An 18,076-nucleotide genomic window follows, 5' to 3' on the forward strand; every position below is an offset into this window, starting at 1 on the left:
CTCTCGTAGACGGTCGTTTATGCAGCGTCCACTTTGGCCCACATAAGATGCGCCGCATGACAGCGGTATCTCGTAGATTACCTCCGTAGATTACCTCGTTGTCTACAAAAAGTCGGATCAGGACCCAGGCAAGGACGTGGAGGCTCTTTTCAAGGTCTTCTATGAAAATTGGGTGAGTTTGAACTCACGAAAGAACTGCCTGACGAAGGCCAACTTCAGTACCTTGACCTACGGTTGTTCTCGAGTGAGGACCATCTGTGTTGGTGCTATGCTCCGAGGTCTAAGAAATGCCTTCTGCCTTACTCGTCCGCGCATACCAAGCTTGTCAAACGAGCAATAGCTTTGGGCGCCTTGAACAATGCCCTCAAAAGATCGTGCCATCACCGACAGCAAGCTAGCATGGAATCTCAGCTGAAACGTCTAAGCGAAGCGGGTTTCCCGGATGCCCTCATTTCAGGGATCGGCTTCAAGCTCCTGAAGGATCTCCGCCTATCTAGCCTCCCGATGAGGCCACGCAAAGAAAGAGAGAAGATGGCTGTTATGCCGTATCTGCACGGGATCAGCCACTCGTTGAAGAAGATAGTAGGGCGTGCTGGAGTGAACTTGGTCCTAACCGCACCCAGAAAGCTCAATATGCTTTGCAGAATGGTGAATGAAGATGCCCCAAAACCAGCGCGGTGCAGTAAGAAACATGAAAAAATGTTCACCACCTGTGACACGGAGGTAATCTACGAGATACCGCTGTCATGCGGCGCATCTTATGTGGGCCAAAGTGGACGCTGCATAAACGACCGTCTACGAGAGCACGCCATTAACATCCGCACGGGATACGGCAGCACGCTGGCAAAACACGTATCTGCCTGTCATTGCACACCTAACCTTGGACGAAGCCAGATTTTGAGGCGGTACAATCATCAGCACAAACGTGAACTATATGAAGCATTCATCATAGACAGGAAAGGCGCGTCATGCGTTAGCACTCCATCGATGGCACTGACAAGAAAAGAGATTAAATATCTTGAATAACGTTTGACGACATGATGCGACAGGAGGATATCTCCTCGCCTTCCTTTGGTTGTTTTTTGTTTTCCTTTCCGGTATTTATTGCGAGCAATGCAATAAACCATGCAGTTGTAAGTTCAGCGCTGTGTGTGTGCGTGTCTTCTTTCTTCGTCCCGTGTAAGCGCGCTGTTTTACGGTGTGATCTGGTTTTTCTGCTCATTAAATTTACATCATGGTACAGGCGTTGTTTCTTGCCGTGGGGTCCCAAGAAATCCGCGATACCTGCCCCCAATATCCTTTGAACCCCGCGCCAAGAAATCCCGGTGATTCTTGAGCGACCGAGGCAACATCGACATCACGGTACTCGCGAGCGTCAGCATCAAGCGTTGGTGGGAGTCTTGGCGGGAGCCTGGTCTTCTGGCGTCAGCATTCAAAACCTGCGTCGGTTCACGGTACCTGTACCAAGGACAACAGAGCGCTAAGTGCAGTATCCTGTACGAGTGGGTGAGCGGTCCATGTCAATCGTTCTTAAATTCAGGGTAACGTGAGTCGTGTTGTCGATTCGGTTTCTTGCTGTACCCTCAGTGCTCCGAAGTTCGTCGGCGTCTTGTAAGACGCTTCACGTCCTTTGTGTTTTCGTGCTGTGTTTGGATCCGAACGCCGCTTGCGCTGCGTGGTTGTCTTTGTGCCGGTGCCGTGTGGCATGGTGCTTGCTCTGTAGGCCTCAAGCGAAGGAAAAAACTAGCTGCGGTTTAATTAGTGTTGAAGCTGGGTAGAGCTAAAGCTCTGGCGTACCGGGCTACTAGACGCGGCTTGGCGTCTCTATAGTTGAGTGCGTTCCGGACAACTGTTAGCACCAGAGCTCGTCGATCGAAGTGACTGCGTCTTCATTTCCGTCCATGTCGCCGCCTTCTGTGGCGAGAGCACCGTCGGTAGATTTAATTACTATTTTAATGCGAAAACTTTACTTGGCTATATCGGCGAGGTCGTATCAGCAAAACGTGTCAGCAGCAGTTGAGACGTTCACGGAAGAGATAGGATCAAACGAATCGTTGTAATGGACAGTGGATGATGTGGGCATGATGCGCAAAAAAATTATGTTGGTGGGGATGATGCGCAAAAAAATTATGTTGGTAGGATGATTAATTAATTACAGCCAAACTGTCGAAAAACCGTCGAAATACCGCGGATGTCTGTGTAGTGAGAGGACGGGAAAACACCCGTGGATGGCGAAATAGTGAAAAAATAGTCAAAGGAGTGAAAATAAAGTTTGAAATCGGTTTAAATGTGTCTGATTTGCGATAATTAATCGAACAAAAAGTTTCATTGACATAGATTATCAGAATCATAAGTAGTTGGACGGTCGATTAGGCTCGACGGGTATATAGTAGGTGGACGGGAAAGCAGCAATGGCGCCAAATTTGAGGAACCGAAATGCGTGATCGAAGTGAAAAAAAATGGCTGAGGGTTAGCTAAGGTTAAGCCTAGTCAGATGCGAAGCATATTGATGGCTAGGCTTGGTCGTCGCTCAAATCAGCCCTGCTTCTAGGCGGCATCCCAACACCTGGCCGCCTCGTAAGTGCCCGGAGAGCTGTTGTTGTGACTGAGAGAAGGATGAAAAGGAAATTGCACGGGCCTGCTACTGGCTCGAGCCAAGCCACCACCGCTGCCACGTGCAGATAGAGGAGAGTTAAAAGATCAGAGGAAAAAGAGAAAGGAAAGAAAAGACGCGCGTCGCAGCAACAACTGCGTCCGCCGGAGCGGACGCTGCTCAAAAGACGGATAAGCGGCCGAAGCCGCGCTCGCCGAAGCGAGGACAGATGTCCGGAGTTGTTGTTGTTGTTGTGTTGTTGTTGTGACTGAGAGAAGGATGAAGAGGAAATTGCACGGGCCTGCTACTGGCTCGAGCCAAGCCACCACCGCTGCCACATGCAGATAGAGGAGAGTTAAAAGATCAGAAGAGAAAAAGGAAAGAAAAGACGCGCGTCGCAGCAACAACTGCGTCCGCCGGAGCGGACGCTGCTCAAAAAGAAGCGGCCGAAGCCGCGCTCGCCGAAGCGAGAACAGAGACTGAGAGAAGGATGAAAAGGAAATTGCACGGGCCTGCTACTGGCTCTAGCCAAGCCACCACCGCTGCCAACGTGCAGATAGAGGAGAGGCAAGAAATCAGAGGAAAGAGAAAAAGGCAAGAAAAGACGCGCGTCGCAGCAACAACTGCGTCCGCCGGAGCGGACGCTGATACAAAAATCAGATAAGCGGCCGAAGCCGCGCTCGCCGAAGCGAGATCAGATACTCCATTCTTACTTGATGTCCGGAGAGCGAAGCAAGCTCAGCTTTATACCGCTGCTGTAGCGTCACGTGGTCAGCTGCAGCGCCTCTGATGTGGAGCCTCCACCGCCGCGGTCGACCGCGCGAGCCGGCAGCCCATCTCTCCTCTGCTGGGACGTCATGTTGTCACGTGGTGTCACTTGGTCATGGTAGCTCCACCGCCGCGCTCGACGGGCTGTAGTGTAGCTCTAGTAATATGCTTCGCATAAAATCACCGAAGACACTTTGGGAATTCTAAAGTGTGCTTGGCGAAAGCCTTGTGGTCAACCCACCGCCGCTTCCTCGAACCACATGGCGCATGGCGGGCTTCCCGCACGTGCGATTTTTATTTTCTTTGGCGACTGCGGTCGCTTTTTTTTTTATTGTAGTGTTAAAGAGCGCAGCTTTTTGGCGCCCGTTTCGCGGCGTCGCCGTCGCCGTTGTCCGAACTTTGGCGACTGCGGTCGATTTTTTTATTGTAGTGTTAAAGAGCACAGCTCTCTGGCGCCCGTTTCGCGGCGTCGCCGTCGCCGTTGTCCGAACTTTGGCGACTGCGGTCGTTTTTTTATTGTAGTGTTAAAGAGCACAGCTCTCTGGCGCCCGTTTCGCGGCGTCGCCGTCGCCGTTGTCCGAACTTTGGCGACTGCGGTCGCTTTTTTTATTGTAGTGTTAAAGAGCGCAGCTTTTTGGCGCCCGTTTCGCGACGTCGCCGTCGCCGTTGTCCGAACTTTGGCGACTGCGGTCGCTTTTTTTATTGTAGTGTTAAAGAGCACAGCTCTCTGGCGCCCGTTTCGCGGCGTCGCCGTCGCCGTTGTCCGATCTTTGGCGACTGCGGTCGCTTTTTTTATTGTAGTGTTAAAGAGCACAGCTCTCTGGCGCCCGTTTCGCGGCGTCGCCGTCGCTGTTGTCCGAACTTTGGCGACTGCGGTCGCTTTTTTTATTGTAGTTTTAAAGAGCACAGCTCTCTGGCGCCCGTTTCGAGGCGTCGGCGTCGCCTTTGTCCGTTCGGCATTGTTCGTTGGCGTTGACGTTTTACACTGCGATCATTTTAAGGAAAGGAAGCGCGCATAACTGGCTCCCTGGGTCAGTGGACGCCTGAATCGCGCTGTTGTGTTGATGCGGCTGTATGAGCCATCACCTAGCAACCGTCTTGGTGGACACCCGAACCGCACCGTACAGGAAGGGAAGTGGGAGTGAAAGAAAAAAAGACAGGGGCCATAGTGAAGAAAATGAAAATTGTATTTGAGGAAAGGAAATTACGCAGTAAGTGTCTCGCATATCTCGGAGGACACCCTTCAAACGTTTGAAGAGGAAGGGAGGAAGTGGGAGTGAAAGAAGAGACAGGAAGAGGGCCCGTAATGAAGAAAATGAGTTTGGGGAAAGGAAATTACGCAGGAGGTTGCGCCGCTGCGCGGAGGAGAGGCCACACAGTTTGCATGATTCCAGCGCAAACACGGACACGGCGAGCATGGATGGACACCGCGAGCATGAGTCATTAAAAGCTTTCGCCTTAAAATGGGTGTAATCAGTGAATGTGAGTAAGGTGATTAATTAAAAGAATGTAAAACAAAGTGATTGCAGTCGATAACCGTAATGAATGAGGATGATTAGTCGATTGCAATCAATGATTAAGCAGCTAATTAATGTGCTAATGAAGGCATTGTGATGCTAATTAAGAAAAACAATTTGCATGCAATGAGATTAGTTAACCGAAATTAAAGCGAGGACGCATAAAAAATGAAATGATTGGAGTAAATACGGTGGTTATTGCACAACGAGGTTGCTATGGTGACGCATGACGTCATGGTGTAGCGAAGAGGGGCATAGGTTGGCATAAATACGGTGGCGATTGCACAACGCGGTTGCCATGGTGACGCATGACGTCACGGTGTAGCAAAGAGGGGCATAGATTGGCATAAATACGGTGGCGATTGCACAACGCGGTTGCCATGGTGACGCATGACGTAATGGTGTAGCAAAGAGGGGCATAGGTTGGCATAAATATGGTGGCGATTGCACAACGCGGTTGCCATGGTGACGCATGACGGCATGGTGTAGCAAAGAGGGGCATAGGTTGGCATAAATACGGTGGCGATTGCACAACGCGGTTGCCATGGTGACGCATGACGGCATGGTGTAGCAAAGAGGGGCATAGGTTGGCATAAATATGATGGCGATTGCACAACGCGGTTGCCATGGTGACGCATGACGTCATGGTGTTACAAAGAGGGGCATAGGTTGGCATAAATACGGTGACGATTGCACAACGCGGTTGCCATGGTGACGCATGACGTCATGGTGTAGCAAAGAGGGGCATAGGTTGGCATAAATACGGTGGCGATTGCACAACGCGGTTGCCATGGTGACGCATGACGTCATGGTGTTACAAAGAGGGGCATAGGTTGGCATAAATACGGTGACGATTGCACAACGCGGTTGCCATGGTGACGCATGACGTCATGGTGTAGCAAAGAGGGGCATAGGCAAAGCCTCCTAGAATAGCATAGGTTGGCATAAATACGGTGGCGATTGCACAACGCGGTTGCCATGGTGACGCGTGACGTCATGCTTTATTTAAAGAGGAGCAAAGAGGGGCAAAGAGTGTCAAAGAGAGTAGACAACGAGTGCTGTTGAGACGTCAATGCTCTCGCATTCTCCCAATGCGGGTTGACGCAGTGTTCTGTAACGTTTTTGAACCTGGATAGAGAGCGGCAGCTCTGGTGTTTCGGGCAGCTAGACGTGGCTTGGCGTCTGTAACGTTGAGTGAGTTCCAGAAAACTGCCGGCACCGTAGCTCATCGAAGCCGCTGCGTCTACATTCCCGACCATGTCTCCGCCGTCTGTGGCGAGAGCAGCCTCAGTAGGGCCTTTTCGACACGCCCATTGAGGTCATGCTGAGTAATTTGACTTGCATTGCGTTATATCGAATATGACGTCACCCATTGTTATTTTTACATTTTGTTCAATTCTTTTTCAAGGTCAAGCTTAAGGTCACGTTATGTGTTTAGCATTTCTAGTTTGTATTTTTTCATTTTGCTCAATATATATTTTAATGCCAAGCTGAAGGTCATGTTACGTGTTTAGCACTTGTTCTTCGTTGCTTTAGCAACATACGTATCAGTTGATTAATTATGGTAATAATTCAGTCTAACCAGTGTCAGTAACTGATGTATCATATGTAGACATTTTTATGTTTGCTATTAGTTATACTTATTACTATACTATGATGTCATAGTAGTTAATTTAGTAGTTAAGCACACTAACCAGCACATGCCTATATATTATCTTAGTTGAGCGATCCAGCAGAGATATGCCACGACGAAGCGCGGAGATCGCCGCCGCGGCCACCTGTTTCTGGTTTGGTTTGGTTTATTGGGGTTTAACGTCCCAAAGCAACTAAGGCTATGAGAGACGCCGTAGTGAAGGGCTCCGGCGCAGGTCCGGTTGCCAGGGACACCATTGCTAACCACCGGCAACATGCAAACTTTGGTTCAGACAAACGTAGTAGGGCTTTCGCTTTGAAAGAAAAGCCTCCTTTGGGATCGGCTACAACGGCTGCTCGGCGCGTTCCTTCATTTTCCGCGGCCAGTTTGTTGCTTAGATGGCAGCTCCATTCAAACTGATTAAAGCGATGTTTTCTTTCGTGGTTGGCACTGTTCTTGATACGTCAAGACTGCTAAGCGATCTTTTTCGGACGTACACTTGCTCTTCTACTCACACAACTTGGGGACAGTGGCGGTGCGCTCTTAAGAAAGTGCAGTGGTCTTGCACTACGCTGCTTTGAAGCGCATTCGCAGTTATATATCTATGGTTTGTCCCTTTGTTAAAGAATTCTTAGAATTTTCTAGGCTTCATTTCATGTATGCACCTTTGTTGTGTTACAGGAGTCCGGTTGTTTTGGAAAAGCTCCCCATAAACATCCCTAGTCTGGCAGCAGAGATGGGTGAGCATGCCAAGAGGGGCCGAAAACGAAGACATTCTAAAAGGTACCTGTCACGGGGCCCGTCAGAGTACGTGGATTTATTTTTTGTACGCCAGCACTTAAAGTGGCTATTCCCCGCCTTAAGCCGTTGTGTGTTTGTTCACAACTCAGAGTGTGGTGTTTATCCGAAATATTCTTATAATTTGCTAGGCTCCATTTCACCTAAATGTTTGCACCTTTGTTGTGTTACAGGAGTCGAGTTGCTGCAATGGAAAAGCTCCCCATAAACATCCCTAGTGGGACACCAGAGAAGCGTGAGCATGCCAAGAGGGGACGAAAACGAAGATATTCTAAAAGGAACCTGTCACGGGGTCCGTCAGAGTACGTGGATTTCTTTTTTGTACGCTAGCACTTATAGTGGCTATTCCCCGCCTTAAGCCGTTGTGTGTTTGTTCACTGCTCAGAGTGCGGTGTTTATGTGAAATATTCTTAGAATTTGCTAGAATCCATTTCACCTAAATGTTTGCACCTTTGTTGTGTTACAGGAGTCGAGTTGCTGCTATGGAAAAGCTCCCCATAAACATCCCTAGTGGGGCAGCAGAGATGGGTGAGCATGCCAAGAGTGGCCGAAAACGAAGACATTCTAAAAGGCACCTGTCACGGGGCCCGTCAGAGTACGTGGATTTATTTTTTGTACGCTAGCACTTGTACTGGCTATTCCCCACCTTGAGCCATTGTGTGTTTGTCTGTCTGTTTGCTGTCTGTTTGTCTGAAGCTTATTTTGTGGCGGGCTGCTCACTTGCCCACCGGACAGTGGGCAGCCTGCCCAGGTATATATAGTGTATACCTAGCAACCTAACCATCGTGTAAGGCGGCAGCTCATTTAATGGTGAGAGGCTGCTCTGGGAACGCAACCTTGGTCGCAACCCAACCCATGTAACTGAAGTCCCACCGATGGAATCACATGCCATAGACGGGCAGTGGCGCATCTCTTGACCACTGCACCACTGCTCCAGGAGTGATAGGAAGGCTCCCAGGGATCTATGAATGTAGAGAATAGCCAATTTCGCATACAGGGATGTTAAACCATAATCGCTATCCGAAAAACTACTGTGCGTGAACTCTGGATCTGAGCACCAGAACCGAAGGGAAAACCGAACTGCTAGCGCTCCTAGTTAGCAATTGGACTAACTGTAAATGATCATCAGTTTTTTTAATTCTAATTCCTGAGATTAAGAGGTTGACAATTATACTCTATCCAGCAAAATGCCTATAAATGCAGTAGTTGCCATTACTCATGGGTCAAGGTATTGCTTTGCTCTCGCCGTAGTCTTGTGGAGCCTGCTTGTACTGCTTCGATTGTTGTACACCTCTGATCATGTGCTGAACGGCTTCGCTTAAGATGCATGTAAACACACTGCAGAAAGTCTGTGGAGCGGAGGCGTAGAGGACGAAAAGAGAGAAGGGACGAAAAAATTGGAGGCTTATCAAGGTTAAGCCCAGTGGATGCGAAGCATGTCCTTAGCGTTTGGAGGCATCTTGACCGCATACACGCCCGGCGCAAAGACGCTGGCGCGGTTGCGGGCACAGAGACTGACGCGTCGGCGGGCGCGCGCCGCCTCATCCCTGGCGTGACGTCACATATCACGTGATGCAGCGATGGTGGCGCCGCCGCCGCGTCGCGCGCGACGGCTCGAACCGAAGCGTGGAGGCCTCCGCCGGGCGACGACCGACGGCGCGATATGAGGCCCCATCTGCAGCCGGTGTGACGCCATCACGTGACGTCACATCATGTGATCTCACTTCAAGGTCAATGGTGGCCACCGCCGGGAGGCGACCGACGGCGCGATATGAGGCCCCATCTGCAGCCGGTGTGACGTCATGTCACGTGACCTACTTGAAGGTCATTTGAAGGTCAATAGTGGCCACCGCCGGGCGTCGCGCGAAGGCCCGAAACCTACGTTAATATGCTTCGCATAAAAGGAATGTGTAATAGTTAGGGACTCAGTCGGTGGGCGTGTGTGCATACCGTGCACACATAATCGTCCTGAGTATGACCGGCAACGCTGTAGTGGGAGCCAGAGGACATGCCATGGTCTGTAGCAGCGTAATGTGCTGTGACGGGAAGCATTGCTAGTGGCCACCTCTGGGAACACACTTTGTTGTGAACTGAAATTAGACAGAAGGTTTTGTGTTGCTTGTCATGTGGATTGTGAATGTGTGCTCTTTTAGTGTGTATGAGCTATTTGTTGGCCACTTTTGAGACAGCTCAGATGGTCTTTTGCCGAAAAGTTGTGTTATGGTCCTTGTAAGTTTTCCATAACAGGATGAAGTTTTCATATATAGGTACCGTCTTTGTCAAAAGTAACCAGGCTTCATGGTTTGCTTCTAGGTTGTATAGTGGGAGCCCTTGTGGCTTTCCTAAAGTTCAAAACGTGTTGGAAGGTGAGAAGACCCCGAGTCCTTACCTTTAACCACCATTTGAGCTTCAGGTAGGCTGTAAGGGCTCCATTGTACGAGGAAGAGCTAAACCATGTAGCCTGGTTACTTTTGACAAAAACAGTACATTTGCACAGCGCACATGAAATGTCTTATTTGCAGAACTGTGTGGCAATTTTCTGGTCTGCGGCAGTCTTCTGATAGCCTGTTCGAGTTTGGGTGTGTTTATGATCACGGTCGATCCCGGACATATTGAACCTAGGTATACCGAGCTGTTGCCTATATCAAAACTGTCCGAATGAAGATCCCATGCAAAAAGGATAACAGCGTTGTTTCTGGTTATCAAACTGCGCGTCGCACCTCTACAAGTGACGCTTCTCCTAATGACGTTCCCTCTATTATTTTTTGAAAAGCGCGTGACGAGGTTAACATGGGCTGTGCTTGAGGGTGGCCTTCAGTCTGGCGGACTCATTTTCAGCGCGACGCTATTGTCAGGCGGGAGGACAGCCGGTGTGCAGACACCAGTTAGCATACGGTAAAGGCAGCCTAACTGACCGAAGGCCTGTAGCGAATCTTGCGTGACCTGCTTCGCTGCTGAAGGTGACGCAGAAATCAACTGCACCCTGACAATTGAGATATTTTTGCATTTATTGTGCAGCGGTAAAAGCATTAAACCTCATAACTCTCGATGGCTTCCCCCATAGTACCCTTCGCTTTGGCTTCGATGCTAAATGAGCTAGGCCTAACGGCTATGCCAGCGGACAGGATGTCTCTGCAGGAAGCGCTCGGCTGACATGGGTTCACCGTATTCACACTTTGGGGTTAGAAACTTATTTGTTGTCACGTTTTATATATTCCGCGATATCTGAGGAAAACCTTGAATTGGATGCAGACTTTACGGTGGCGGAGGTAGAGTTTGCAATGGGCCAGCTTCGTACCACGTCAGCAGCGGGTCCGGACGGGGTTACTAATAAAATGCTGAGGTACCTGGATTTCAAGTCAGTGGGGGCACTCACGAATTTAATGAATAAATTTTGGGCGGCCGGGGAGATTCCGCCAGAGTGGAAGATTTTATTCACAAATGAAAATTGGGTCACTGACCAAGTCGAAAGATGAAAAATGACGTTTCGGGTCCCATACGGGGCCCTAGCCAGAGTGGAAGCATGCTAGGATTACATTTATTTCTAAAGCAGGAAAGAAGCTCTGCATTGAGAATCTGCGTCCCATCTCGCTAACGTCGTGCTTGGCCAAATTGATGGAGCATGTAGTCCTGAACAGGCTTCAGGGTTATGTAGAGGACAATGAGTTGATACCTGAAACAATGATTGGCTTCAGGGCTAATTTATCGACGCAGGACGTCATGTTAAAGCTCAAAAAAGACGTGGTTGATCCTGGGTACGGCACGGGCACCAAGGCTATCTTGGGGCTCGACCTCACTAAGGCCTTTGACAATGTTACCCATGAGGCAATATTGAGGAACCTATCGGACATAGGACCGGGGGGTAGAACCTTCCGGTACATCAGATCGTTTCTGGAGGGTAGGACTGCGGAGATTGTAGTCGGAGAAATGAAATCGGATCCCTTCCCATTGGGGGGCAGAGGGACACCGCAAGGGTCGGTATTATCGCCCTTCATATTTAATCTCGCCTTGATCAAGATACCCCCCAGGCTGCAAGGGATATCGGGACTTAAACATACATTTTATGCGGATGACATTACTCTGTGGGTAACAAGAGGCAGTGACGCACAATTGGAAGAAACTCTACAACAGGCGGTGGATATTGTGGAGGAGCTAGCAGGGGAAGCAGGACTCTCGTGCTCTCAGCCCAAGTCCGAGCTTTTTGTGCTGAGGGATAAACCAAGAGGGATACATGCGAGGCACTATATGCCGCCACCACCTTTAGAGGTGAAAGTGGGGGAGTACCGGTCGCTGAGGTCCAAACGATCAGGATCCTGGGTATGTATCTGCAGACTAACAGGAAGAATAGCGAGTCCTTGCAAAAGCTTAAAAATACGGTCAATGCTACCGTGCGGCTAATCAGGAGAATCGCCAATCGTAAGAGAGGTGTTAAGGAAAAAGACTTGTGTAAGCTAGTGCAGGCATTTGTGCTCAGTAGAATAGTGTATGCGACGCCTTATTTGAAGTTGGACGCGGCGGAAAAAGGAAATGTGGAGGCTATGATTAGGCAGGCGTATAAAGCGGCCCTTGGGTTGCCTCAGAATGCGTCTACCGAAAGGCTGCTGGGATTAGGGGTGCACAACACCCTAGAAGAACTACGGGAGGCGCACTTGGTTATGCAGCTCGGTAGGCTTTCAAAAACAAAAGCAGGGAGGGACATATTGGAAAGGATCGGCATTGGAGTTGACGTACCAGCCGGTGACACGAAAATTCAGATGAGGCGGGAAATGCACAAGGGCTTGTACATAAAACCTTTGCCCAAGAACATGCATCCAATACATCACGAGGACCGCAGGAAGGCAAGAGCCAAAGCTTTACATGCTAAGTACGGGAAGTACAACGGGGCAGTCTATGTAGATGTCGCCGAGTATAAGGACAAGGATGCATTTGCAATTGCCGTGGTGGACGGGCGGGGACGCTTGATCGCCTCTGGATCAGTCAAAACCCGCTCCCCAGAAACTGCAGAGGAAGCGGCGATAGCACTAGCTATGACTGGTAGTAATGCTGACCTGATCTTCAGCGATTCAAAAACAGCCATCCGAAATTTGGCGAGGGGCAGAATATCTGTCACAGCGGCGCGGTTGCTGAATCGGGCCACGAAGCGAGGGATTACGGAGGCGGAAATTGTCTGGGTACCTGCACACTCTGGGAACCATGGGAACGAGACGGCTCACATGAATGCTCGAGGTTTCGCCAGCCGAGTAGGTGAGCCGGACGTCCCGGGAAGGTCCACGAGAGATGGGCTGGTATCCTTTCATGACATTACTAATCATTTCACACTTGAGCGGAGGATTTACCCACCCCCGGACAAGCAATTGGTGAAGGCGCAGGAATGCGTCTGTCGACGATTGCAGACTAGATGTTTCTTCAACCCATACGTGTTGAGCAAAATCTACCCGGACATTCAGCCGGAGTGCAAATGGTGTCACGAATTGGCAAACTATGACCACGTATTATGGAGCTGTAGCATAGCACCGCCACCGGCGGACATTATGCGTGATCCTTCCCTCGAGCAGTGGGAGGCCGTGCTGGCCAGCTCAGACCCGGTCGTCCAGACCAGGGCCGTGGAGTGGGCCACTCAGGTCGCCGTCAGCCATGGGTTGATGGCCATCTAACACGGAATCGTGTCACACATGCTCTCTGACGAAAATAAAGTTTTTCCATCCATCCATCCATTCGAGTTCGATATATCTGGGATCAACTTTAGTGTTTGCATTTAGGACTGACTTCAGAGCTAGTTAGGTGGCCAGTATTGTGAGCTGTAACGAGGTGAATAAGTTGTCGTAATGGCTGCAATCGCTGTAATGGCAGAAAGCTAGCGTTGGTCCTACTTCATCACTAATGCGCTGAAGGTACGCTCTGATTCTTGCCAAAAGGACAGGGAGCTGACAGTATGAATGGAAAGGTGACGGTTGCGGCTTTACACAGCAGGCAGAACGCTCCAGGTTGGTTGCGTCACTGAAGTGGCTGCAATTAAAAGGCATAGTAGTAATGAATGCTTGCCAAGACCAGGCTTGACAAGCCAAGAAGAGGCTGGTCTCGTGAATGAAAATATGCAATTATGTACCAGCAGGACAAGGGTATACCTGCTGTCGTTCTACATGTATCGATATTGACGGTGACCAGAAGGTGTAGTTTGCCACAAAACTGTGGAGTATCTTTGTGAAATTTTGTGTCCTTCATTTGAATCTCCTGTTGGCGCTGTGGATATTGCAAGAATGAAGAACGTTGCGCGCATGTGGCACAGCATCCGCTGCTTCAGTGTGGCTAGTTACAATCACATTGCCACTTACTCCTCCCCAAAGTGCCTAGAATAGTGCAATAGCCTCCGTGTTGAAAGCGTTTACCTCTTCGTCTTTTTACAGCACTACATATCGCTCACCGCCGGAAGTTGTCAAAGCCGGCAGTTCTCGTGAAAGTACAGATGACCATGATGCACGGGCTCAGACAGGAATGTAAGTAAAATCAAATGGGGCTATGTGCTGCAGCGTATCTTAGCACAACATAGCATCTTGTAATTGTTTACTAGCCATCACATGCTCCTTATCTGAGCTTTAATGGAGGATGCATTTAAGGAGGATGCATTTAATGGAGGATGCATTTACCTCTTCGTCTTTTTACAGCACTACATATCGCTCACTGCCGGAGGTTGCCAAAGCCGGCAGTTCTTGTGAAAGTACAGATCACCATGATGCACGGGCTCAGACACGAATGTAAGTAAAATCAAATGGGGCTATGTGCTGCAGCGTATCTTAGCATAGCATAGCATCTTGTAATTGTTTACTAGCCATAACATGCTCCATATCTGAACTCTATTGGAGGACGCATTTAAGGGCTGCCTTCGGTTTCAAATTAAAAAAAAAAAATGGTGCGGTTCAACTACACTGCTGAATCTGGTTACTAAGCGAAAACTGTGGCATATGGCACAACTGTAAGCGGCTTGACATCTGTAACATTCAATGCGTTCTGGACACTGGCTAGGCAACGCGTCCACCCTGCCACCCTGCAGGTGGCAGTTAATGGTTGATCGCGAAAATTTGCTCACCCAATGAATGCTGTGGCCTATTGCAGCAGTGCCGCGTGTCTGCCACAACATTGTCAGCGCTAACGCATGCAGCCCACATCTCTCTCTCATCACCCCACGTACCTATTAGCGCGATTCAGCCGTCCACTAACCCAGAGAGCCAGTCACGTGCACTAGCTTTCCTTAAAATCATCGCAGTGTAAATTGTTTTTCACGGCCAATGCCAATGAGCACAATGAACGCAGGAGGCCTATGGATTCAGTGCCACGTTTCTGCCTCAGCGTTGTTGTGCCTCAGCGTTGTACGCATACAGTGCACATTTGTAACTACCGCCACATAGCTTAAAGCACGACTGATTGAGGTGTCCACTGTTCGAAGAGAGCAGTTATGCACCTTTTCTTTCCTTTGCTTTCCAAGCTCCTGCTCCATTGATTTGCTAGCTTAAAGTGAGACTAAGGTGTTCACTGTCCCAGGAGCCAGTTATGCGCCTTTCCTTTGCTTTCGAAGCTCAAGGTCATTTGAAGGTCAAACTTGCACGGTCCGCGATTGAAGTCTGAGGCCCCGTAGTGAAGCTTTCGCTTCAAAAATGGTTTTAAGGAAGGGAAGAGCGTAGTAACTGTCTCGCTTCTGGCTGTACATCTCAAGCATGCCTAGAGAGAAAGGCTGAAGAAGGAAGAGTAAAGAGGATGGAGAAAGAGGAGCAGTAATGGCCACCTGGGGTTCTTTTAATGCACATCGGCATCGCAGAACACACCACAGTTTTGAAACCAAAAATCTGAGAAGGGCTCAGATTTTGAACCCTCGCGAAGGATGATCCTCGCTAGCTCAGTGGTTATGGTATTCAGCTGCTGACCCGAGACACGGGTTCAAATCCGGCCGCGTGGCAGTCGTGTTTCGATGGAGGTGAAATTCTAGAGGCCCTTGTATTATGCGGTATCAGTGCATGTTAAAGAACCCCAGGTAGTCGCAATCTACGGAGCCCTCCACTACGGTATCCCTCATAGCCTGAGTCGCTTTGGGATATTAAGCCCTTATAAACCACGAACCGAACCTTTTGTAAAATCCCTTCGCGAAGTTCAATATTGTCGCAATCTCAATGCATTACGTAAGTCACCATGTTCACTTAGGGTACTTTTACGGGCCACTTAAGATGAAATGATAACAAAATGATGTGGTGCACTTGCTTTCACATATCTCGTCCTCTACACTCCATTTATTCTTGCTCTGTGCGCTGCGAAGCTACTGCTAAGGAGATGCTATGTCATGCCATGTTTGCTTTCTCTTACGAATCTCCTGTCTGCCTTTGTCACCTTATTCGGTCTTTTGGGGAATGCTTGCTTAAGGGGAATGCGTTCTAAGAAAGGAAGAAAGAGGTGCCGGAGTAGAGGGCTCCGGAGTAATTTCGACCACCTGGGGATTTTTGTAAAGTGTACTGACATCGCACAACACACTGGCCTCTAGCACTTCGCCTCCTTCGAAATGTGACCACTGCCGCCGGGATCGAACCCGTGTCTTTTAGGTCAGGTGGGCACAGGTAGGTAGTAGGTAAACTTTATTGATCAAAATCAGGGAAATGCTTCTTGAGGCTTGTGGGTGAGCAGCTGAGCAGCATAACCACTGAACCACCGCGGCAGCCCCCAAAGGCGTTATGCTAAAGGCCTTCAGGGGGAGGACCTTCTTGGTAAATGCATTTGAGTAAAGACCTTTAGGCAAATTGTTTTAGGGTAAAGGCCTTTAGATGAAATGCCTTTAGCATGTAAGGACCTTAAGTGCCCAGTCTAACTAGGGCTAACGCACAATGTTCCACATTTAGCCGCGCTAAACCGTCTGCTATTTTTTTCCATGCGAGGGCCTCGTATGTTCGAAAAATGCATGTTTTTGAAAAAAAATATTCGAAATATTCACTTCAAGATTATTCAAAGAAGATTAATTTCGCTTCGAATTCCAATCGAACTAGAACAACACTATTTAGACATTCCTATTAGTATTTCGTTTGTTGCCTGAAGACATTACTAACTTTACTCAATATTTGAACAAGTTATTTGCCCAGGCATGGTGTTCTGTCTGTACGAACCAAGTTTAGCACTGTGGCCACTTCTAGTCCACGTCCAATATACCTGATGTCACTAGCGTCACAAAATGACAGGTTTTGTAACAGTAGGGAACACCTCAGTAAAGGCCCGTGCATTTTTTGATGTCAGTAAAGAACCCCAGGTGTTCGAAATTTCCGGAGCCCTTCACTATGTGTCCCTCATAGCCCGAGTATCTTTGGGATGTTAAACCCCCATAAACTAAACTAACCTCTATAGGAGCAATCATTGTGGCCCATGCAATCTTGAGGTTTGCTTCTTGCCTTGCCTCTTGATCTTTGTTACTAGATTTGCAGTAAAGGTTATTACAGGCAGTAACCTGCATGTGGGACAATCTTGCTTTGACCATTGCGGCAAATAACAGCCAGAGTGCTGAGCCAGGTGTAACAGGAGTGAATTGCATTCGCCGAAAAATTCACACTTTTGTTGGCTTTGCAAATGATCCGGCAGGCAATCGAATACACTCGTTTTCTTTTTTTTCCAGCCTCTCAGTGTTGCTTGGTTTTCGGAACAAAGGAGTTCCTATTGTGCAACTTCAGCGTCTTCAGCGATCTTCCGCTGGCATTGATTGTGGTTCTTCCGTCGGGCCATTGTAACCACCAGCGACCGGGAGCCAAATGCTAGCAATGCTGTTTACAGTAAATCTGTTGCTAGTAGCATTCTCACTCCCTCTAAAAGAGCAAGGCCTACGTGGGAAGATCAACAAAAGCCCAGACAAGATTGCCTCTGTAGGTTAGAGAGAGACCGACTCATCAGACGACATCTTGTCAGTCTCTTTGTTACGCCTCTGGCGCTGACTCACTGGTCCAAATGATCATGTAGAACGCTCTTGCGGGCTAGTTGGTTCATTGCAGAAAAAAGATTAGTACTGCGCTAATGGGACACGACAGGAGAACGAGGAACAAAAAGGACAACACAGGCGCAGACATCCAATTGTTTTTTCGAGACCGAAAAGCAGACGCTATATACGTTATGAACCTAGATGCATAACCATCACTGTCATTCACACAAGACCTGATTATCTAGACCACAATGATCAAATTTTTACGTTGCAGAAGGACCGATAAACCAGAGAGCACTCAGCATGTCCCCAGAAACACAATGTCAAGAAAACGATTAAAAACTAGTAAGAAACCTAACAATCAACCTGAAAAGAGAATGAAAAATACTCAAAGTGACAATGCAGGCGTCCCAACATACAACAAGAGTAAAAAAAAGGATGAAAACGCAATAAAATAATGGTGTGCCATATGGAAAAACCGGCATGAGAGCATGGAAACGACATGCAAGAGTAGAGGTGAAAAATAAAACCAGGTACACTAATGAAGTGGGGTATGGAAAAACAACCAGGACGTGGAAGCCAACAAAGAAATAGTGTAGAGCAAAAAACCAGATAAAACTACATTTCCAGCCTTGAAGTACATCTTAGGAACAAAATAGGACGCAAGAGCTACAATTATAGGTGGCCTTCTAAAAACGTGATTTCACCGAGTGAAAACGAAATAGACCGAGTGCTGACACATTTTCCACCATTTTTTACGATGTGGTAGGCTTCAACGACGTCCCTTTCCATCTTATCTCTTGATTTAAACAAAAAAGTAGTGTTGCGCGAAA

The 18,076-nt window shown here is 48.6% G+C and overlaps 1 protein-coding gene across 1 annotated transcript; it reads left to right on the forward strand.

Moving 5' to 3' along the window:
- Positions 1-1,397: 1,397 nt before the first annotated feature.
- LOC149347747 (uncharacterized) lies at positions 1,398-17,118 on the forward strand. Its single transcript, XM_089587408.1, has 6 exons — positions 1,398-1,506; positions 7,193-7,318; positions 7,776-7,904; positions 13,714-13,803; positions 13,972-14,061; positions 16,947-17,118. Exons 2-6 carry the CDS (start codon positions 7,248-7,250, stop codon positions 17,056-17,058), a joined length of 492 nt encoding a protein of 163 aa, XP_089443534.1. The 5' UTR covers positions 1,398-1,506; positions 7,193-7,247; the 3' UTR covers positions 17,059-17,118.
- Positions 17,119-18,076: the final 958 nt, after the last annotated feature.

This window comes from Amblyomma mixtum, chromosome 4 (genome assembly GCF_055824585.1).
Source record: "Amblyomma mixtum isolate Tamu chromosome 4, ASM5582458v1, whole genome shotgun sequence".
Classification (NCBI taxonomy): Eukaryota; Metazoa; Arthropoda; class Arachnida; order Ixodida; family Ixodidae; genus Amblyomma; species Amblyomma mixtum.